Source organism: Cololabis saira, chromosome 21, assembly GCF_033807715.1.
Source record: "Cololabis saira isolate AMF1-May2022 chromosome 21, fColSai1.1, whole genome shotgun sequence".
NCBI lineage: Eukaryota > Metazoa > Chordata > Actinopteri > Beloniformes > Belonidae > Cololabis > Cololabis saira.
Genome location: NC_084607.1, coordinates 27,416,069 through 27,439,960, shown reverse-complemented (window position 1 = coordinate 27,439,960; position 23,892 = coordinate 27,416,069). Strand labels below are relative to the sequence as shown.

Below are 23,892 nucleotides of genomic sequence, written 5' to 3'. Positions count from 1 at the left end.
ATGTTCAATATAAAATTAAGACTTTCAATATCTCACCATGTACATGAGATAATATCATAGGATTCAGAAAATCAGGAGTAATGTCTTGAGCAAGGAACAAGGCTAAAGGTGAAAACTGGATGCTCGTGATCAGGCAGCACAGCATTTTCTACAGGAAACTATTGCATTGGCTCAGGAACACTTCCAGAGATCACCATCTGTGACTACAGCTCACTCTGCAATCGACAAATGCAGCTTAGAGCTGGATCACGCAAAGAAAAACACCACCATCTCTGGGCCAAAGCTCATTTAAAATGATCTGAGGATAAATGGGAAATTGTTCTGCAGCCACATTGATCAAAATGTGAAATTCTATTTGGAAACTATGTCCTGCTGACTAGAGGAGAGGGACCATCCAGCTTGTTATCAGCACTTAGTTTAAAAGCTGTGACAGTATGGGGTTACGTTAGTGACTATTGTGTGAGCAGCTAACACATCTGGAAAGGCACCTTCAATGCTGACAAGTACATTGAGGACTAAAGCCACATATGCTTCCAGCTGGACATGTCATTCAGGGAAGGCTTTGCATACCTCAGCAAGACGATGCTTAAACCACATACTGCCATCAGATTCAAAATGAGCTGATATTTTCCATGAAATTGCATTGGAAATGTTTAATTTGTATTTCCACTATGCCTGGATGTTTTAAAGCATTGATTTACCAGACTCATTTAGTAGTGTGACTTACCTGACAAACCTTCATTAATGACATCAGAAAAATCTATTATCTGTTAATTAAAAGATTTAAACAGAATCATAACACAAGACAGATTTTGTATTTGCAATTTAATTTTCTTTTAATATAATCTTATTTACATATTTTTTCATAAATGTTTAGTACATTGTAAGTTACAATACTTTTGCATTCATTACACAGTGAAGTCAGACCCTAGAAAATGCAGATTGAAATAATACTGCTTAACAGTCCTCAATCTACGGCAGATCCAAATCTTTTCATGTTGCTTGTTCAACAATTATGTTTTTCATTCTCTTGTACAGAGCTTTAATAACTGGAGAGACTCATTCATGGTTGTCTTAAGGATGATGACTCCTTTTCCTAAAATTTAGGCGTGGGGAAGAAAAAAAAACTCCCCCAAAAACTGTCAGACTAAAATGAACATAAAAAAAAAACCAAAGATGGGTAATGCAACCTTAAAGTAATTTCTTTATACGGTTGAGGCTCATTTTGTTGTAATAAGAGAAAAATATGAAGGACACATCCTCCGACATCTTCATAACATCAGTTGAGTAAGGTTTTCTGAACAGGGCTGGGGAAAGTACTTTCCCTTTTACTTCAACAAATGTAACCTGGTATTTTAGAAACATCAAAATACCAATAATTCTCATACAATGACAAAGAGTATTTCTGCACAGAAATATGAATGTTAAAAAAATGTAACAAAAGTCAATAAAACCCACTTTGTGGATTACTTGAATTGAATGAGAATTGACCCTTCAACTCTGGTAGAGGGACGATTAAGAGATTAGTGAGAGCTCACTGGAGAGCATTTAGCAGCTTGGTCAGTAATCGCTGAGTAATAAATAATAAAATATCAGAGTGAATCAGAGTGGTCGCAGATACAAACGTAAGAGACAAAGTTACCAGACAGAGGATCAGGCTCATTTGATCATTTTTACAGCGTAACTGAGTGCCATGCCTGACGCCGCACACTCACACAAATACATACTCGCATACAAATTTCTCAGACTCTCACATGCACACAGACACGCATGACAGTGGTTAAACATGAAGCATGGATTCTCGTCAATCGGTCAGCTTGTCAGAGAGAGAAAGACGGCTGTTCTCCGCTCTTGTTCTTCACGAATCTGGTTTCCAAAGTCTCCGTGTGGACCAGCTCGTCAGGGATTGGCTGATCCTGTCCAGAGACTCGAGTGGAGTCAAGTTTGCTGTGGTTAGACATTCTGAAGAATGACATCATAGCTTGTTAAAACTGAAAAGATTAAAAATGCTTCTCCAAAACAGTTGAAAACTTTTAAAATACTTTTTTTTTCCTTCTCCAGTCTTCTTGCTGTGCTTCCTCCTTTCAAGCCCCCCAACAGTTTGGTGGTGCACAGTTAACGAGATACTGTACGGGTGGTCGTGAGGCTTGGCTGTTGTTTTTTTTTGTGTATGTTCATTCATGTAAAATGAAAAAAATAGTCGTGTGCAAGTGCAAGCAATGTGACTGTGTCTTGATTTGGCGGGGCGCTCGTCACTCCACGGCGAAGCCGCAGGTTTCCTCCACAGCCGTCAGCAGTTTCTCATAAAGTTTCTCATAAGACTCATATGGAGGGATGTCTATTCTGTTAAAACTGGAGGCAAAAAACACATTTTTAGTCACCTTACATTTAAAAAAGTGGAGCCACAAGAAGAAGGTGCATCTGATGAGGTCTTACCATGTGTGAGCCTTGGGCAGGTTGTCTGTGTTGGCGTCTATCAAGTGGATGGTGAAGAGTCTTGGTCCTGCAGAACCTGTAGAGCCTTACACACATACATTCTAGTTATCACTGCTCTAATGTGGGACACTGAGTACTTTCAAGCTGTAAAAACAAAAAAATAACTCTTTTCAAAACTCAAAGTTTAATAAACAGTTTAACTGAGAACTGCAAAGTTTTTTTTTTGTGAAATACAGGTGAAAACCCTAATTCACAGATGTGTCAGATTATTCTGGCGTCATCCAGGAGAAAGTGTAACTAGAATCAGCACTTGTTTACTCCTGCAAATTAATAAAGACGATAATGACATTTAGTTAGAGCCATTAAGATGTCTGGAACTTTTCTAACTAATCCCAGAAGACAAAGGTTGGATTGTTGCAAAGATGTGTGGATTTGTAAAACGCAAAGGTGCCACATGCATCTTCATCACAGTCTCAACATCTGTGTCCAGGATTACTTGCAGCATTGCATAACTGCTTTTTCAGAAGTAAATTTGGAGTAATTCCCTGCCTCACTGAACTCACTGGACAGAGTTTGCTGCACTGAAAGTAAAGGGGCTAAATAATTTTGCACGCCCAAATTTTCAGTTTTTTATTTGTTAAAAAAGTTTTGAAATATCCAATACATTTCGTTCCACTTCGTGATTGTGTCCCACTTGTTGTTGATTCTTCACAAAAAATTACAGTTTTATATCTTTATGTTTGAAGCCTGAAATGTGGCAAAAGGTCACAAAGTTCAAGGGGGCCAAATACTTTCGCAAGGCACTGTATACAATTAGGAGCACAGAATATAAGTGCCCTAGTATTGTTAACAGGGTTCGGTGTGTAAGGAGCTATGAGGCAGAAATCCTGATTTTCCTCTACATCTTCTCTGAGTTTTCAAACTGATATGATGGTGAGTTGAACCTTTAAGGATCCAGAACTTAAACAGGACCATTTCACCAAACACAATAGTAAACTATACTGATGCAGATTTGTTTTAAAACACATCATCCTCCATTCCTGCACACACAGCTAGATTTAAGGATATTTATACTTTTGTTTCCCCATTTCAGCAATTTTCTTTTTTAATTTGGCTCCTGGAGAAAAACACAGCAGCCATCTGAACAAACCGTTAATGCGTTCTGCAGGAAGAGAATTTATGTCGATGCAGGATTGTAATGGTCATAATACGGGTTATAATAGGGTGGTGCCTCATTATGTGACTGGACTCTGTTCAGTAAGTGGCAAAATAGATAAAGCAGTGGTTGTATTATCTAGTGAATTATGAGATGTACTTATTTTGTGGTTGTGGTAAATAAATGACACAGTCTAGGTCTCATAATAACTACGTTAGGAGAACTGTGAGAGTACACAACATAAGATACAGCAGAATTTCCTCATAAAGTCGTGGTCTCCAAGTTGTGTTCAATCCCACAGGAATTCAGCCAATCAATCACAAAAGACTTGAAGACACTTGAATGAGTTCACTGAGTTCAGCATTTGGCAGTATCTTCTCTTTTTTCTTTAAATATCAGCCTTTTTCAGTTTGGCATAATTACATATTACCTTTTTGAAGTTATGCTGAATGGATAGTTGCACCTGAGTTACCGGAGATTAAAAATTAAATGGCTAAAAATATGCATTAGTACTTTAAGTCCATATTATTCTAATATCCTGAACAGAAGTGTGGAAGGGAAAGAAGGTGCTCTCTGTTTTTCACATGACTGTAAATTAATTTTAGAGTGTTAATTCAATCTTCTGCTTGGATGCTGTTACACTTCCTCTGGAGGTTTAATGCAGTTTTCTGTGGCTCGTGTGCTATTAAGGTTCTAAATGAATAAGTGAAACAGATGTTGGTGGTGTGTGTGGTCTGAACCGGTGCCTGACCCACCCTGCAGCGCCTTGAACCCTTGTAGGGGGACCCGGGTGGAACCAGTGACGAACTGCAGGAGGCGTCCTCTCCTCTCCTCACTGAAGGCCTCCACGGCCTGCCAGAACCACCGCACCACGTTGCTTTCACTTGTGCAATGCTTCAGGCGGGTGTTGGTTTTCCAGTCTGCGAGGTCTATCTTCCCAAGTCCACCAATTATTAACTGGACAGATAGAAGGAAAGGTTGATTAGCGTCGCTCGCTGGTTGTAAACATGGATTTCTTCTCAGAGGCGAAGACGCCTACCTCAAGCTCTTTGTGGTCGAAGGGTTTGAGGAGGTGCTGTGGGATCAGCTCACTGAATCCTTTCTGCAGGGCCAGAAACTGGGCTTCAATTCCACGCATGAACCTCCAGTTCACATAGAGTCTGAAACACACAGTAGACATACTAAAACCAATCCAGCAAACGTGTCAGAAATGTTTAAACTCCATCTAGTTTACTCCAAAACAACGGAAGACTCGTGTCTGTTACCTCACGTATTCCTTCTTGTTGTCTTCTGTGACGGAAATATTTCGGCCGTTCGGTTTGAGTTCATGTTGTGAGAACTTTCCGAAGGCGTTGTGCTCCACACAGAACGTGTGATCGAGGACTGAAGTGATGTCATTCTCTCTAAAACACAGAACGTTGAAGTAAGTAAGACGGATGGGAGCCCTCGCAGTGTGAGGGTGGGTTCTACTGAAAACCCCTGACTTATGCGCGGCGTGCGTCCACTCACAGTATCCAGACGAGGCTCTTGTGCAACTCGGGGTCAGTGGTCTCCAGGTCGTTGAGCTGGATGGGTTTGCCGAGCAGCTGCTTGTAGAAGGGCAGCGTGAAGCTCCCGTTGATGTAGTGACCGTGGAAGACCGCAAGGCCCATCACACGTCCAACAAAGTGGAAGTACGACAGGTGGTCCTTAGACGGAAACAGACACAAAGTCAGACGGTTCTGCTCGGCCAGAAGGAATAGGCTTATTTGTGTGAACTCACGGGGTTGATGGAAGAGTCGGGGTTGATCTGTAGCGTATAGATGTTATCTGTCGAGTACTGGAACAAGCCGTAGTAGGGGTTCAACATTTCATGACAAAGGAGGTACAGCCATTCCCTAAAAACAACCACAACATTGTTGACAAAACTTCAGAAGCCACTCAGGTATTCAGATACAGTTTACAACTAGAAATTATAAATCACAACTGCAAGCTTTTTAAAATCCATTTGAAAAATATTTTCCTCTTCCTGTAGTCCAAGACACATGTTTACTTAAAGCTCTTAAATAGCAGAAGCACAAGCCAGAATTAGCAGGAAAAGTCATTTCCTTTTTTCTTCATTATTATTATTGTGGCAAAAATAAAAAGCTGACAGAGCGAAAGCAGCTTTAAGTAAACACCAGTCTGCACCATCGACTAGGGAAAAGCTACAGATGCACATCTACCCGGACACGTTACCTGGCCACTCCTCCGTAGTCCAACCCTTCCTCTCCCCTGAACTTCACCATCAGCCGTTTCTTTAGATCTTTGGGCCTCATTTTCATGATCTGTCGATACGACTCCTATAAAACACACGTAGAAACACGAATACATAAGAAACAACGTGTTGGCTCCGAGCTGAACTGTTGAGCAGCCGTATAAATACAGATCACCTGCAGCTCTTACCTCAAAGATCTCCTCCCGGGACACCTCGATGCGACAGTGGCCCGCCTGGGGCTGCTGCAGCGACAGCTCGTGGCGGAGGAGCTTCAACTTGTGCACCAGGTCTCTCTCGTAGCGCGCCGCCACCTCTCCTTCACCTCCTCCGCTGCTCACTCCTCCACCACCTCCCTCCTCCACCCCCACATCCATCTGCGGGGCCTGGGAGGATTCCTTCACTTGGGACTGATGGCTGGAGGAGAAGAAGCACAGAGAGGATGTGACAAAAATGGAGGGATGTCGGAGGAGCAGTGACTGCGTTTACATGCATCAATAACCCTTTTAAAACCTGAATATTGGCAATAACCCGAATTTGCACGGCCATGTAAACACCAATAAACCCTTTGAATAACCCGAATTTGCTCATATTCCGGTTTTTAAAAACCCGAATATGAGCCCTGGGTTACTCCTTTTAAAACCGGAATATCCGGTCATGTAAACACCAAATGGAACATGAATTTGTTTTCTGCGCATGCTCTGTTTGCAAGGAATCTTCGTCTTTTGAGTCCAGGACGTACTTTTAAACACGGACAAACGCAAGACATCGCCACACTTTTGGAGTGAGGAGGAAACTAATCATTTTATAAATTTAAAAAGTATATGAACATTTTGGCATTTGTAGACGGTAGAAAGTACCGGGATAGAAGATTTACCAAAAGTAGCGTGAAGCAGCATTTGTTTTGAATTTGGATACAGGAAGAAGAAGCGGAAATGACGGGAATTGCGTCATGACGTTCTCCGTGCGTCGCTGGTTTGATCGAGATATCCCGAATGATTAATTACCATGTAAACGGAATATTCCGAATGTTTCAGTAACCGGAATATTAGCAATAACCCGAATTTTAACTGCATGTAAAGGTAGTCAGTGAACATCAGAAATCGTCTCATTCTTGGAGCTACTTGTTTAGTAGATGCCGATATCCACTCAGGTGGAGATTAACTTAGTACTTCAAGAGGGCCCACCTGATGATGGTGTGGAGACGGGGGTCTGTGAACTGCGTGGTCCGGTTGTTGTGGTCCACAAAGTAGATGCGGCCCGACACGGTGCTGCGGACCTCCCAGCCCACCGGTAGTGGGCCGAGCTCCTCGCAGCTCACGCTGGCCAGGTCCCTGCACCAGAGGGACAAACACGTCAGCGGGTAGTTCTCTGATCACCCATGTCACCGGGGAAGTGAGAGACTGGCTTTCATACATTTTTCAGTTAATCTTTTAAGAGTTAACATGCAACTACTCGTGCTGTCAAAGTTAAAGCAACCCTGCAGAACCTTTCCACCTTAAAATTATGGTTTGAGAATCCCTCCGACAGTAAATCTGTCACAATGAGAAGACGTGTCACAACATCTACAACCCAGTTCATCAGTCACTGTGCTTTCAGTCTGACAGAGAGGCCGAAGAAAGCAGGGAAAACAAGGTCAGAGGAAATCCAGGACTGGTTCTTACTCTTTGGCAAGAAAACAGGACAAAAAGCATCTGAGTAAAGAACCGGAGAAGAATAAACTTTGGACTGGCTTTTATGCGCTGGTGAGAGCTGCGTGAACAAACAGGATTAAAGACTGATGAACTTTAAATTATTCTGCTGGACTACTGAGTACTGTTGGCTTGCTGTGTGCCATACCGGGGTTTCTTGTTTTGATGAGCATTAAAGTTGTCCGTTGTAATTTTGCTTTTGCCCGTTATTGCACTCCACTCAGACTAATGTCAGAGTTTTCTAATAAAACCAGGGTTTTCTGTGTCGGTAATCGTTCAGCAGTGCAGGCTACGGTGTACCAAAGCATCTTATGTTGGGTGGCTCTACGTCTTATTTGACTGTTCTTTGCTATAACTGTTGTGTAAGGGTTTGTGGATACTTCTTAGCCACACGTTTGCTGGCTTGTTTTTTTGTCAGTTCTTGTTGTTTTAAGACGCTGTTATGAGTTATGTGAAGTGCTTTTGCATTATTGATCACAACCTGCTAAAAAAAATAAAAAAAGGAAAAAGAAAACAACTCAGACTCGGATGGGATTTTCAGCTGAGCTGAAAATCTGGGATTTCACCATTTATTGGTGTTGCAATCTGGACATTTTTAGTTCTTTGGTAGCCTGTCAGTTCTGCGGCTTGTACTGGGTTTCAGCTGGCGAACAAATCCGCATGTCCCGCTATGTGTGGGTGAGGCTCAAGTCATCCCCTGAACTACAGAGGAGGGTTCCCAAGAGAGAAAAAATATAAAGATAAAAAGCAACAGCATTGGTTCAGTTATCCAGTTACATTGTGATGTTAAGTATTGTAAAATCCCCAAAACCTGTAGCTCCTAACTGTGGTGTATCTAACCTCATAGCTGCTTGTACTTGGACAATACGTTGTGTCAACCTGACCAAACTGCAGACTAACACTTAAAATCTGGGCCCAAAAGGATGTCTGAAGGCTGATTATAAATAATTTAAGCACCTCTGTGTGGAGACTTTCCTCAGCTACAACTTCCCAAACACCAGCTACTAAAGAGGGAAAGACCTGACTGGTAAAATGTTTGTACATTTATATTAACTATATTTTCATGAACATAATGAGTTTAAAAATTAACTGCACAAAATCACACAATTAAAAGTCATAAATAATTATAATCCCTTGACAGCACGACTAATTAATTACCTTTGTCTAAAAACAGAATCTGACTGGTGTTTAAGAGTGTTAGATCAACATATTTGGAGTAACGGGCGAGTGTGCCAGCGGGTGCTGTAAATGGGTAATTTGTTCTGCTGAGACAACCCAGTTTCTCTGTAGACTCCTTTATGCCTGGACTTGGGTGCGTGACGTGTAATCGTACCGTGGTATCCGGGGGTCGTGCCAGGTGCTGACGCCTGTCTGTGTGTGGAGGAAGTACACTTGGCCTTGTACTGTTGTTCGCTGCTCTGTTTTAGGAACCAAACAAGAAACGTGAGCTTATGAGCGCTACATATGGGGTGGAGGCTGGTTAAACTTGGACTTCTCGACTAACCGTAACCCTCCGGCAGGTCTGGGGGTTGACTCCCGTGAGGTCTGTTTTGGGGGGTGTGGCCGTGACTTCTGGAGTCCTGCCCTCTGATCCGCTGAGTCTGAAGACGGTTTTCCTGACCCGGTGAGTCCAGCCGGCAGTTCCCGCCCCCCGCAGCACCCGTGGGGTCAGAGTACGGCAGCGGTTCTTCACTAAAACAGCCCTCAAAAACAGGCCTGTCGCACGTGAAGAACAGATCACAAGAACTATTTTCATTATCAAGTTGGAGATCCAAAATAACATGGACTCAATATTGATCTCGGTAACCGAGTGTCATATTTTCTGATGTCGGACTGACCCATCGTTTTCCAACAGTCCTCGACAGTCCACTACCGGGCCGCCGCTGCCAATGCGGTCTCGCGTCTGTAGGCTCACTAGAAATTAATTTAATAGAAATCAGAGATGACAGTGTGCAGTGAGGGTGCAAATGAAGAGACGGCGCGTGAGTGGTGTCCAGCCTTACCTACGATCTGCCCCCTCACTGCATCACTGTCCGAGGGGTTAAGCTTACATAGATCTAGGCGCTGGTCTGGAGGAGCAAAGGAACAACAATATAAATGTAGATTTTTGACTGGAAAAATCCCGCAATTGAAGGCATATTAGACTTAAAAAATAAAAATCAAATCAAACTTACATCCTGTGTCTTTTAGCCTGCTGATGGCATTGGAAAGCAGTCGTATGCAGCCCAGAAAACCTGCTCCCTGTCGTTTATGGATCTTCTTGTGGTTCCATATACTGATGGTGATGGAGTCTGTTTTTCCAATGTAGCTGAAAGAATGACATCGTTTTCACCCTATCTTTCTGTTCAAGCTTTTGTAACACATGTGAAGCCAAGGAGAACCATATCAGGCTATGTCCACATGAAAACAGAATATCCCCAATACAATCATATTCTTTTTTTTTTTTAACTTCCCTTAAAAACACAGCATTATCTCAAGTCTTCATAAACACAACCCCCCCAAAAATGACTTAAAATGCTGTAGTGTATATGCAAGGCTGTGACGCTACCACAGAAATGTACCAAAAACAGAGGAGAAAGATCAGTAGCTTCTACAGCACAAATACAAGCCTGTAGTAAGGTTTAAATTAGACGTGGGTATATGACATTGTTTTTTTTTTAAAGTCAAGTTTTAGGACGCATTCCGACTACATGGTTTCAGGCTAGTTACAGGGCCAGCAGACCACAAATCAACAGGCAGCAGGAAGTCAAAATTCTGCATCTTTATGTGTGAACATCTCAAAGACTCGTCAAAGACTCGTCAAAGACCGTTGCATCTGGGAGCTGATGGATCTTAAACAAACCAAATATCTGAAGATGACCATGGAATCAGTATTTCGAGCTACCACCCAGTAAGAGAGCAACAAACCAGGTGAGGACACCGTGATGGAGGGAGTCCCAGAGTGTGAATCCACAAAGCACGGAGCTAATGACAGTCAGTACGGTTACATCAGCATCTAAATTGAGCTATTGGCAATAATCGAGGTAAGGATTTAACTTGGGTTTCTGAGAAATCCGAGTAAACATGGGCGGGAAGAGAATTGAATTATTGAGTGAGGTGTGTTTGACTCTACACACCCGTTCACGTTTAGTTAGAACTAGTAAACAAATGCAGAAGCTCTGAAGCAGACGTAGAAGGAGGACAACAACACGCAAATATATGGATGCCAACAATGCAGCAACTCTGTACATTTTGTACATACGAACCCTGGTCGTGCTGCACGTAAGATGCACGCAATGTCTTCATCTTCTTCTGCTGCTACTGTGTTCCCACTTCCGTAAGGGGCCGTCCCAGCCCGGTCAATAGATTGGCTTACTGTAGTTTGCGTATGCCGAAATACCTCTATTTAGAACCGCATTATCTGGCTATAATACCTCGATTTCAAGAACTTTAGTTTGGTTCCACTACAGCCCGATTAAGGTGGCTTTTAAAACTTTGATATCAGTCGGACTAAGGCAATAATTTGACTTTCTCTTCGTGTATCTAAATCGTACTGACCCGTACTGATCGTACGTTCCCTCTGACCAATTTCAGCCAACTTGAGTTTTGCACGAGCCTCATTTCCAGAGAGAAATTGTTAAAGAAATATGGTTTAAGAGACAAGTGGAACGACTGAGTCACTGTCAGATCGCGTTGTCGTGTCGAGTTTGACCTCTGTCACAGATCAATCAGATAAACTCTTCAAAACTCTTGAATATAAAAACAGTGAGCTGTTTAATATGAACAGATAAGCAATCTGCCAACTCTGAAAGTAGTGTAGTGAAACAGGCCTGACTTATCTAGAGAAAGACACAAAGATGGTGTTTCAAGAGTGTTTTCCTTTCTAGGGTCCATCCTCACATTAATAGTATTTCAGGGTTTTCAAAACCCTGGTATTATTACAGATATTGTTAAGAACACCAAACTTTTCTAGTAAGTCATTCATTTTCATGTCCCAAGCATGATAAACTGAGCATTCCTTAAAACCCTGCCATAACAGCACATGGAAAAGAGCATTTTTATATCTATAATGTCATTGTGGCACCACACAGGAATAACAGTTGGGGAAAACTCACAGGTCATAGTGCTGATTCCATTTGGGGTCCAGTGTGCTCTTGACTGTGTCTGTGGAGTGGCATTGGCCCGACCCGTCCACCACAACCTTAGCAAATGGATCAGGTAGGCCTGCGGACACACAATTTTTAAAATGAGTTTGAAATGTTGCTTCAAACACAACATCTAAGCTTTTCTGTTACAACAGATTACTACATGGAGAAAAAGTAGTTCACAATAACTTACGGAAGAAGTCTTTCTTTGCGAGGTTCTTGGCACATAATACTGCAAAAGACAAAACAGATATGAATAAATAAATGACAAAAAATAAAGAACAACGCCCCCCACCCAAACACACGCGCAGAAATATGTGGCTAATATCAGTGTGTAGGCTGCTACAATGAATTCTGCTACGCAGAAATATTAAAACATCTCATGCTGGTCGGGATAATATATGAATGCCAGAGGATGCTAATAAGCAGAACAACTTAGAAAAATGCAGACAGAGTGAGCAGTAAACTATATACTAGTGTTAGGATCACTACACACATTCACATAGGACGCCCACAGTCAGGGAGGCGCCGTGCCGATATCGTCTTTGAGGGTGCAGGGTCAAAGTTCAGACTGAAATTGCAGCTGTGTGTATTTTGTGATGGCTGTGTATGACTGGCATCGTCTTCACAGGTGAACTCAGATACAATACCGTTAAAAAAAAACAACAATATCAACAACTGAACCATAGCTAATTTTTAAAAATGAAAAGGAAGGCAAGAAGCTGCATATTTGTGTTAGTGACATATAATGCACCTGAAAACTGCTCAGACATAACTTAACTTTAATATCTACACCCCATAACTGGTGAATAAGTGTTATTGCTTTGTCATAAGTTATGTCAAAATGACTGTTAAGAAATGTTATGACTGAGCAGCACTCGTTCTCTTCAAAAGGAACATTTCTGAAGAACAACGCTCGCCGTAGCAGAGCGGACTCTGAACTGGTTTGTTATGGCGAAGAGAAGGTTGAGATAAGACGAGCCTCTCCTACTGCTGGCCCTACGTTCCTGCCCTAACCTATGCTCACCAACGGCAGGTCATAATAACCACAGGAACAAGACAGCAAATACGAGCAGCTGAAAGGAGTTTCCTCCACAAGATTGCCGTCCTCTTCCTTATAGACCTTTCAGACGGGACGTGGCATGAGCTGGTTGAGGTTGGTTTCCCAGCACAGGTGATATGGCTGCACCACCATAAAATACATCCATGTAGGGCATCAGTTGCTAAGCGACTGACCAACATTTTTTTACAGGAAGTGGTTAACAGATATTATCTAGTTTTTGAAGTTGCACACATAGATGCACCCTGCGCCTTTGCAATTGACAGAAAAAAATGATCTGGCTTCAGAAGTATTGATGGCGACGAGAAGATGAACTGCTGCAAAGAAAATGAGGCTGTGGGACGGACAGAAACAGGAGCTGGGAGAGTTTAGGGCTTGTTCAAAGACTGCAACTGTACACCAGTCTGGAAAGTTCAACAGCTTTCTGGGGAGAACACCACAAGCACAAAACAGTACACAATTTGGAGTTACTGGTGCAGATCATCCCTTCGAAAAGGACAATAATCATGTTTTATATGGCTTTTTAAAAACACATATTTAAAGCCCAAGTTGTTGGAGATGCATTTCCACACCAGAGCTTTCCTCTTTATGTCACAAAATGTCTTAAACTCATATTGTAGAGCTCAGAAGGCAGTGCTTCACGGTCTCCATCTTTGTGCTTCATCAGATTATCTGCTATTGGATGCATCAAGGTGTCGTCATAGCGTGCTGATTAACTTTTGTCCCCCCTAATTCAGCACACAGACGTTGTTACGTTCGTGAGCCGAGCCATTCTTGGACTCAAATGGGTGTCCTGCTGGAAGAGCGAGAGGAGGTCTGGGTGTCTCTACTTAGGCCGCTGTCCTCACAACTCAAACAAAGAAAGACATGGATGGATTGATGGATAACTTTCAAACAATTTGACATGAGAAAACCACATCCCTCTATGAGAAATAAGAATAGATTTTTAGAATTTTGTCAAAGTACGTGTTGTTTTAGTGCACTAGTACAAACAAGCGTTCATTAGTTCTGCTAATCTTCTGGGGTATTCACAACGACCTCGCCTCAGCCAGAGATTCAGACTTTTAAGTCTGGTTTTGTTTAAACAGGTGTGAAACCACTCCTCCGACCTCAGTTTAGACTAAATAAAAATAATGTGGTCCCATGGGGGGACCACAAGGTTATGGTGCAGATCAAATAAGTGTTTCTTGTGTGAAGGCATTTCTAAAAGCATTCAGACTTTTGAATCAGTTAATGGAAGATTTCTGGTCCTTAAACAATAACTAGAGTAATTAAGAAAGCAACCAGCAGGTTATTTAATCATGACAATAATAGTAAAACAGCAACCTTTAACAAAAGTTATGGGAAGTGAACAAAGATAAGTGCTTACTGGCAGTAACACATGGATAAGACTCCTGATAGTGAGGCCATCAACTATAATGTCTTTTGAAGTCTTGCTTTTATTGTAGTCATCTACAGAAATTAATCAGGTATTTAATGGTTTAGGAAGTGGTCACTGTTGTAGCGTACATGTCTAGCAAAGCTGGCGCTATTTCCTGTGATTAACCCACGGAGAATGGCTGCAGGATGTCCTTCCCTCTTCCCCATCAGCCTCTTCCATTCCTCCTCTTTTTGAGTCACACATTCCACATTGAAACCTCATCTTTCATTCAGACATGATGAAAGAAATGCAGTTACAGAAGAATTGTGTGTCAGACCTCTGTCTCCTGATTCAGAGAGGAACTCTTCCTGTTACCGTCCTGACTGTACCATCCTCAACCCTAATCTTCAAATCTCTTCCCAGAATCAGAAGATACGAGCTCTCCAGATTTTTTTTCTCCTCGATCAGCTCCACTGAATATATGCCAGACTCTTCCACAGAGTTTGATCAAATTATTTTTCCAAAACCAGAAACTATGAAAACCAACATCCCGCTGGACGGGCCTCTGTTTTAGAGAACCCCGAGTCACCTGCTGTCCTGACGCAACCTGGTTTTATCCTTAGTTAATCTAGTGTTCAATCTGGCTGGCACCAAAATCTGCACAGCACGTGTGGCTTTCATGAGAAAATTAACATTATCCTGCTGAACCATTGACGCATTCAAGCAGTTGGCGGGTTCGCACAATAACCTCCATTCATATATCAACAAAAACACCTCTTTTCTCCTTCCTGACCTAATTATTTGCAGCATTTTGTCTTGGGATGACCACGTCCCTGAATTCATTCCTGACTGTTCACAATCCAAAATATCACAAATACACAAGTACTGGAGACTGTTCAAAAGGCACCCAGACCAATAAGACATCTGAGACCTAATATAGTCAATTACTCTCTCTTACTAAATACGCTGCTGAGAAACATGTGAAATTGTTTAACTATTTAAATCATTAGACATTTTCAGGTATGCAGAGCCCGACAACACTTTATATTCACAAGGCATTCTAGGTCAATGATGATATTAGCGCTGAATGATATTAAAAAAAAAAAAAAAAAAAATACAATACAGCTGAAAATTATAATGAAGATATAACTGCAATTACACACACGAACACACACACAGGATGCCAACCTACTGATGTTTCCTGGAGAGCAGCAAGTGTTTTTTCTCGAGGTGTAGGGGATTATATCAACGCTTAGGCGCGTGAAGATGCAGCTGTTGGCAATTCTGAAGCAATTTACCATCCCTCCCAATAATTGATTTTTTGTTTATTAATTGAAAACACAGTCAAATTCTAGTGACACGGTGATCCCCAAAACCAAAGTCACGGATATGAAACGATCCATTTTGCTTTCGCAATACTTCTGTTGTGTCTGAAGGATGATATTGTTCATTGTATGCAACAGCAGGATGTTGGTTAGAAGTTGTTTTTTTTCTTTTAAGGTTATTTCAGTAACTTAGAATGTGCTGACGTCTGCATTTACTACCAGTGTACTGCTGCAGGCACATTTTTCTTTTCCTGTCAGTTTGTTACAATGCACATGTCGGCAAATGTAACGCCCCAGCTACCATGACACATTTCTTCCAATTGTTTCATTAAGAAAAGATATATATAAAATAATAATTATGGGTCATCACAAAACTTTGCTTTTAAAGTACCAAGTTTCCACAAAAGGGAGAGGAAGACAGTTGTATCGAGTGAGGAAAAAACATAGTTGCATCAAGATGCATCAATAATTTTCTCATTACATCACATTCCACTGAATCAACAGATGCTTTATCACCGCCCCTAGTTCTTGCCACATCATCCTGGATCCATCCCCTATTTCATTTATCTTACCCTAAGCCAACAATGGACTGTCAGGACCACCAGTGAGCTTCTATCGCTCATCTTCTCAGTGTGAGACGCACCACTGGCTCTATTGGAAACTAATGTCTAAAAATCAGCGTTGGTTCTGTGACGGATCACTCGGACATATACACTCACTCGTTACATTACTGAAGACAGGAAATGACACTGCTCAGCCATCTTGCTGTCACATTTGAGTACGAGTAGACTTTTCTAATTCATCACCACCGCTGCACTGCAAACAGGAAACAGAGGCAGCAACCATCTCAACTAGACAGTGCTGATTTTGTCATTTCAGTTGGTTTTTCTTCTTCTGTGACATCTTCCTCAACTTTTATTTATTGGTGTTCAGCAAACAGTATCATTTTTCAGTTAGTTCAGTTTGTGTTCACAAGTGTTTTAACTCCAGTCCAAACACTACACGAGAAGTTACATGACAACTGTCAGTCCTGTCGCTGGTCAATATCAGGTTTGGCAGAGTGTCACGTTTCCAATAAAGCTTTACAATCTACACAGTTTGTAAATAAATTGAAGCTGTTTGTCTGAGGCTGCTAGCATGACTTTCTGTTGCTCATCCGTACCAAGACCAGATCATCAAAACAGTCTTGGTGCAGCTGTGTTCACCTGACCCACTGACCTGCGCTCATGCCCAGAGTTCCTTAGGGCAACCTAAACACTGCCAGTGAGAAAACACTCTTAGTTCACCAAGTCAATGGATCCTACTGGTGTCCAGTACCGCGATGTAGTTAACGGCTGAAAGGGGAGAGGAGGTCAGAGCTGTTACAACTCCAGCAGTCTAGGTTTTCCCCTGGACCCCCACCAATGAAAATCAAGCTTCTGTCAACCTTGAACACCTGATGACAGAGGAGAGTTCTGAAAGTGAAGAGCTCTACTTTCTGTTTGCACTGAAGGCGACAGATTCACACACACCCTAAACTTTGCCCAGTTCTCCATTTTTCCACATTTCTGATCTACATCTCGGTGTGTATTCTGAGTGACTGTCAACTTCACCCTGTTTGCTGCACACACAGAAGTCACCTTTATATCACTATAGGGCAATGACTAAAGCGATATCTGTCAGCCAAGGCTGCCATTACCTTGCCCATCACACATCGTGATAAAACTATACTATAAAACTATTACGGGAGGGATTTTCTCCATTAACAATATATAAACTTTTCTTCTTATCCACAGGTTGATTTGGTTTGCTAATCTGTAAGTATGTTACATGCACGGATCCAACGCAGATGGAAAAATATGAACAGCTGGATAGATGTTCCCACAGCTGGAAATCTTATGCAGTGTCCCCTAAGCAGAAATGCAGGAGAAAGGGCATTAAGCAAAAAGTTGGTTGTTGAAATTGCTTTGTTTTGACTACAGCATATAGCAAATGCCCCACTTGATTACTCTTGTGGACTTCTTACTAAGGACCTGGCTACAAAATCTGCACAGGAAATCTGCAGAGAATGTTGCTGACATTTGCATTTTCACATGCAACCCTCCAATAAAATCTCTAGTAATTTTCAGGGCCGCATTTCTTGTGTTTCAATTTGTCCCGTACATAATCTTGTATATCTGAGTGGTCAGCTGTCAGCGATAATCAACTACAAAACCAGTTGATTTTAGGGCCGATTCAACTTTTCTTACACAAAGATCTCTTTTAAGCTACAATGCAGCTTATCACAGATGTTTAAAAGAACGACAGTAATACTAATAACAACAGATACAGGAAGACATAACAATAACCTTTTTTGTACAGCAGAAAAACGTCTACACAAACACAACTGTGTCTGTGAAATGTGCTCCAGAGTCACACTTGCCTGTATCCTCACCACACACACAGGCCTTTCTGATGTAGGCCAAACAATCGCCGTCTGACAGACTAAACAGAGCTGGCCAGCCTGACAGGACAGCGCTCACATTGGCTCCGTGCACATTCCTCACCCAATTAGAATTCCAATCATACCTGTGGAGGCGGGGCACCCGCAGTTTATAACCTCGGTTTACATCTAAGCCGAAATAATCAGCAAAGGTTGCACACACTCGCACACTTTCCAAAAAGGGCTGAACAATATGAATAACAAAAAAGGGGTTAATCATTATGCCACCCATTCTTCAGAAATACTTCTCTTGTTGTTTAACGGAATTGAGTTTTAATGTGTTTTCATGCAAATTATTGAGACAAAGGTTATTTCAGAGATGTTTGGGCCAATGGAGTGTGCAGGGTCTGGGAGGAGGTTAGAAGTGTAATAGGGGTGCCCTCCTTTTCCGTCTTACGGTGGTGACCCTCGCAGGTTCTGCTCATCTAACAAACTAAAACCCGCCTGGTGATGGTAATGCACCACTGTAGCTGTTTGCCAATAAATAAAAAAGGATGACTAAGGGACATTAAAGAAAGAGGACAGAGGACAGAGTTGCAGTGGTTGCTGCTTTTGTCTTCGGTGTGTTTGCATACATGATGATAGTTGTGAAAGAAAAGAGGAGACCTAAACTTTAAGGGACCACCGAGGTCTGCATGTCATCTCCTGGCTACATCAAACCCAAATCAGCACTAAAGCTTGAGTTATGGTTCTGCGTCAAAACGACGGCGTGCACACGCCGTCACCGCGACGCCGTTGTGAACCCTTCGGACTTCTCCGTCACTCCATTTCGCCGCGGTGCAGTACCCCCCGTGACCGCTAATTTGCGATCTTTTCCTGAATGGTTTATCTGACTTTTTCCGGTCACAGTCAAAGAGATAAGGACAACTATTGTGCAAAAAAAAAAACCCCAAAAAAAAACAAAAAAAAAAAAAAATAAAAAAATAAAATCACACATACACGAAGAAAAGAGCGCTGAAAGTTCACGACTTCAAACCGGAAACCGGAAATGCGTTGCTACCAAGCAAACCAATCACAGCCCTCTCCGTCAGCGTGTGGTCTGCGTCGCCTCGACGCGTAGTTACAATTTTTGGGAGGTGCACCTCAGTGAAGGCGTCAGTGACGGCGTGTGGTACGCGTCGACGCGTACCACATGCCGTAGACACGGCATCGTTTTGATGCACAAGTTCAACCATAACTCAGCCTTAATTCAACTCACACCCACCGGTATTTTTTGCTGCACTGAAAGTACCTAACCCAAACCAGGGACTTTTCTCAGTCGTGTCCAAGTGCCTTAAAACTTTTGTTGTGAGGCCATTCCAGATAATGGACACATACCACCAGCCAAAGCCCTGTAAAAGGCCATGAAACACAGCTGGTGAAAGCCCCCCTAGATCATGTGCATTTGTTCCAGCAGGTCAAACTCTACCCTCTCACCCTCTCACGTTTGTTCTTGCAAGTGAAACTCACAAAGTATAAACTTCCAAGTTCACACTTTGTGTACTTCAGTGTCTTTGGGGTCACAGCGCTGCATGTCTAGAATGTTTCTCTGCATCAACACACCGGATTTAAATGACCAGAGTATTATTTGACCTGAAAAAGTCCTTTATGACAAGCTGGTGGTGATCTGTTTGAACCAGCTGTGTAGGAGAAAGAAATATCTAAAACGTGAAGGACAGTAGCCCTCGAGGACTGAACCTGAGGAACACTGATGTACTTGATATCGATAAATGGTCTATATTTTCCTCCATTTTTCCAGCCTTCAGTTTGACTGGCCTCCGTGACATCTTTTTTGCCACTTCCACTGCTACGGTTTAATCACACTTGAGTTAAGAATCATTGCCAGCAACTGTTTCAAGGTGCTTGACATCTAATATTTGACAAATTCATTCCTATAAGCATCTATTAATGTCAGGAGGCTCTTTGTTATGTTTGTAACAAAACAGTTATTAGCAACTTCTTGTGGCTTTTTCTTTTTTAGGGGGTTTGGCACAACAGATCATCATGTTCTGCACATTAATGTGGTGCAGGTTGGAGGGTTTTGATTACGAGACCCCCAGCATTTATCTGGGCTCAGCACTGGGTCCATGAACTCTCGGTGGCCGGTTCAGTGGGGGTAATGTGAGCTTCCGTGTCTTGCCTAAGAACACTTGAGAACAAGACTGAGGATGGATCCAGAGACCTCAGATCTAAAATGTACAGATTCAGCATCCAACTCAAACAGTCAAGTTTGGTAAGACATAAGCAGTTAAGGCTCAAAGTTATTTTTTTTATCATTCATGTGAAATCTTTGCACAAGAGGGAAACAGAAGTTCAATCTTTACTCTCGTTTCCACAATAGTTATTCATTCCAAAATGCCATTTCAAATTAAAACCAATCCATATCCAGAGTATTATTTCAGTTCTGTGTCAATAAATATCCACATTACACCACCGAAAGCTTATTATACACTCTTCCATGCTGACTGGGGATGTACACATGCCAAAAAAAGGCCAAAACCTCAGCTGGAAATAAGCTTTGATGCAGATTGCTCTCATAATTGCTTTCTTCCTGCACATGCAGGCACTCGAAGTTTTATTAAACACAGACAGTGGCTGGATAACAGCTGGTACCAAGGACGACAAAGTAGGTTTAATGCTTCGTCTACACGTTGTCGTTTTCAATATTGTTACGTTAAGTTATTGTTATGTTGTCTGCCAGTGATGGTCACATGATTAAAGCTTTGCAAATAAGGGAAGGATACGAATGACATATCAGAACAATTCACAAATAAAGTAAAATGATGCAAATACATCATTGTTTCTGAATATTTAGAGTTTTGTTTATTCACATTAGAATTCAACAGTTGTTTTTACAAACTGAAATGGGGTCAGTAGCAGACCAATCATTTTCCATTTCAGATGGTAAAATCTTTCAATGTAGTGTAGGTGATAAGTTTAACTTTTAAAAGTGAAAATATATTAAAAGTGGATATAGCTTAAATAACTATTATTCTCATCTTAGCTATGAAAGATTAAACCAATACAATGCTTAAACTATTATAAATGAAGAAAATAAAACAGAAAAATTATTCAGTTATTCATTCCATGAAAATCGTCCACTAGAATTGTCTTCTGTTCCCAAGTGTAACGCTTGTAATCAGTTTTAAAACCAAAGGCAGGTATTTGCCCTTCCTTTGTTGGCCTAAACAGCCAAACCAGTAGTCAATGTGTAAACTGTGGAATATATAAATATGTGAGCTGAGTTTGTGAGTGTTTTTTTTTTTCCCCAATTGTATTCCTGCTCTACTTTTTTCCTATAATCCAGCTCAGCACAAGGAGAAACGTAGAAAGATAAATGAATATCATGTAGCATGAAATAATGTGGCAGGCATTTCCAGACACCACTTCATCTCACCACCGTCTGGGACGGCTCATCTGCTTTACCACGACCCATTACAATCAAATTTTTGTCATTTTCTCCAGCACTACTCCATATAATCCACATTAAGAAATATCCAGTCTGCTAGAAAGCAAGTAAAGTGTGTGTGCTGGATCAGCCCCCGCATTTCAATTACCATTTGAATAGAGACCCCCAGATGCCTGTTACATTAGTTACAGTAACAACCATTGTCCCACCCGTGTGTTTGTGTGTGAGACGAAGGAGGGACTAATACATGCCCTACGAGGAGATTGTGACCCAGAAAAATAAACAAATATCTAGGTGAAACCGAAAGAGGGGTTCAACTTGTGAGCGGTAATAAGTTTAGTTTAGTTTACTTTATTTCGGTCATGACATCACAAAAAAAAGAATAAAAATGACAACAAGGAAATGAATACACTGTTCAAAGAAAACATTACAAAAAAGTTTCCAATATACAAATAACATCTAGACCGAAAAAGGTGTAGGCTGAAGCAAAGCTTATTTATTACCTAACCTCAGAAAGATTATTTAAAGTAATGAAATAGAAGCAAGAAGTAAGAGATAAGACTGCCAGTAAAACAAATTGCCTCCATGGGGATAACAAAGATTCCTCAAGAAATAAAAAAATAAAAAGGTGCAGTCTACATGTTTCCTTCATCCTTAAATAATCAAATCAAATCACCAATTAAATGAAAACCCAAATCAACATAGCAAGCATCACCGCTCATTAATTTGATATAGAGAAATCATCCTTCTTTTCAATGTTTTTTTAAAATAAGGTTAAGGTTCTACATAATTTCAAATCCCTCTCCAACTTATTCCATCCACCGCTGCCACTGTAGCATCTCATGATCTCTTGGTTCTGATTGTTGATTTCCTGTATCTTCTCTCCCCTCTAAGGTTGTAATGGCTTTGTCTTAAATTAAACATGTTTTGGATACAGTCTGGCAGCATGTTATTGTTGATTTTGAACATAATCTGTGCAGTTCATTGAAGTTTGAAGGATCCTGCTGCAGCCGAACACCAGACTGGTGATGGAGTCACATTCAGAGGTATCAAGTAACAAACTACAAATACTTCGTTACCTTACTTAAGTAGAAATTTTGGTTATCTATACTTCACTGGAGTAATTATTTTTCAGACGACTTTTTACTTTTACTCCTTACATTTTCACGCAATTATCTGTACCTTTTACTCCTTACATTTTAAAAACAGCCTTGTTACTCTATTTCATTTCGGCCTTTAATAAAAACTATCCGGATAGAGTGAATTTGGTTGTGGTTGTTTCAGATGTTCTTGTCCAGTTTTGTTCTTACATCCTCAGATTCCTGCAACTAAACTTGGATGTACATTCCAATAAAGGTTAGGATAAATGATAACATGCCTCTGAAGTTTGACTTTTTGCACCATTACAATACTTATAGGCAACTAGTCATCATATCTCCTGCTCTCTGAAACACATGTAAATGCTCAATAGTACACATATATGGTTCTAAGATGCATTCATTTTCAATGGCTTTTGTACTTAATGGCTTTTTTTCCCCCTTACATTACTTTTACTTTTATACTTTAAGTAGTTTGGAAACCAGTACTTTTATACTTTTACTTGAGTAAAAAACTTGAGTTGATACTTCAACTTCTATAGGAGTATTTTTAAACTCTAGTATCTATACTTCTACCTGAGTAATACATGTGAATACTTGTGACACCTCTGGTCACATTCACACATAAATGCCCCTCACAGAGACCCACAGGTCAACATTCATCTCCATCAGGAGGACGTGGTGTTGTAGACACGACACCCCCCGTATGGGCGCAGCTAGCCAGGTTCACTAAGGCTGATTTATGGTTCCGCGTTACACCAACGCAGCCGTACGTTACGCGTCGCCGCGTACCCTACGCCGTCGCTTTAACGCGGAACCATAAATCAGGCATTAGCGGTCAACTGCGGCGCTGCTGGCCGGAGATCAGCCTCTGCAGGCGGGGAACGCGGCTCCGCGGCCGCCCGGTGCCCTGCTGGCGGGGGACCTCGCCCCGGCGGAGGGTTCCCCACCTTCACGGTCATTAAAACACTCATTTGAGCCTGTCCTCACGGGGGTTGGGGTTAGCACGCCGGCTAGCAGCTAGCACCTCTGCTGGCCACACAAAAACCGGATGTTTGGGCAAACAGCCCCTCCAAGAACCAGCCGTGCTGCTGGATTAACACCAGCAGATTATGATAGGGGGTTACAGGCAAAACGGAGTCTAGCTTCTCATAAAACATGCACTGGACGCGGGTTTTATCGGTGTTTCTTGTGTTTTTTTTGTTACCTGTCAGCCGGATTTTGATACTGGACCCGGTCCTCCGACTCCCGGGATTCGACATCACTTCGGGGGGGAAAGGATCGCGCAAACTTCCCGTTGAAGTCGCCCCAAAAATCACAGCTTTTCCAGCCGAATTGGACTGTGGAGAGTTCGGTTAAAAAAACATGCGGCTCGCTTTGTGTGTCGGTCACGGATGAAAAGGCATTATTTCCCCGCAAAGTGCTGCGGTCCTCCCTGGAAATCCGACAACACGGGAGAACATTTTCAGGCAGGCTGAAGCACGTAGCCGTCTGACGTCACGCTCTCACGCTGCGGGCTCGCCCCCGAGAGCGTGCGCGCGCCCGCGATGGACTCAGAAAT

The 23,892-nt window shown here is 41.8% G+C and overlaps 1 protein-coding gene across 2 annotated transcripts; it reads right to left on the bottom strand.

Moving 5' to 3' along the window:
- Nucleotides 1-810: 810 nt before the first annotated feature.
- smurf1 (SMAD specific E3 ubiquitin protein ligase 1) lies at nt 811-23,809 on the bottom strand. 2 transcript variants are annotated; one of them, XM_061710884.1, is made up of 18 exons: nt 23,539-23,809; nt 11,834-11,872; nt 11,611-11,719; nt 9,691-9,824; nt 9,520-9,585; nt 9,355-9,430; nt 9,021-9,232; nt 8,850-8,934; nt 7,013-7,159; nt 6,017-6,242; nt 5,810-5,913; nt 5,355-5,469; nt 5,102-5,280; nt 4,858-4,995; nt 4,632-4,752; nt 4,348-4,549; nt 2,437-2,521; nt 811-2,352 (listed from the first exon to the last, which is right to left on the bottom strand). In XM_061710884.1, the coding sequence occupies exons 1-18, from the start codon at nt 23,591-23,593 to the stop codon at nt 2,253-2,255; spliced, it is 2,193 nt and encodes a 730-aa protein (XP_061566868.1). In that variant the 5' UTR covers nt 23,594-23,809; the 3' UTR covers nt 811-2,252. The 2 variants fall into 2 exon arrangements, with proteins under 2 accessions (XP_061566868.1, XP_061566869.1); XM_061710885.1 differs by having other exon boundaries at nt 2,437-2,512.
- Nucleotides 23,810-23,892: the final 83 nt, after the last annotated feature.

What these genes read in the sequence shown, in the direction of transcription:
- smurf1 (XM_061710884.1), bottom strand. Translation starts at nt 23,593, where the DNA reads ATGTCGAATCCCGGGAGTCGGAGGACCGGGTCCAGTATCAAAATCCGG. An exon ending in AGTGAGGGGGCAGATCGTAG is followed by an intron (nt 9,431 to 9,519) that starts GTAAGGCTGGAC and finishes ATTAATTTCTAG; the next exon opens with TGAGCCTACAGACGCGAGAC. An exon ending in AAGAGCCTCGTCTGGATACT is followed by an intron (nt 4,996 to 5,101) that starts GTGAGTGGACGC and finishes TCTGTGTTTTAG; the next exon opens with AGAGAATGACATCACTTCAG.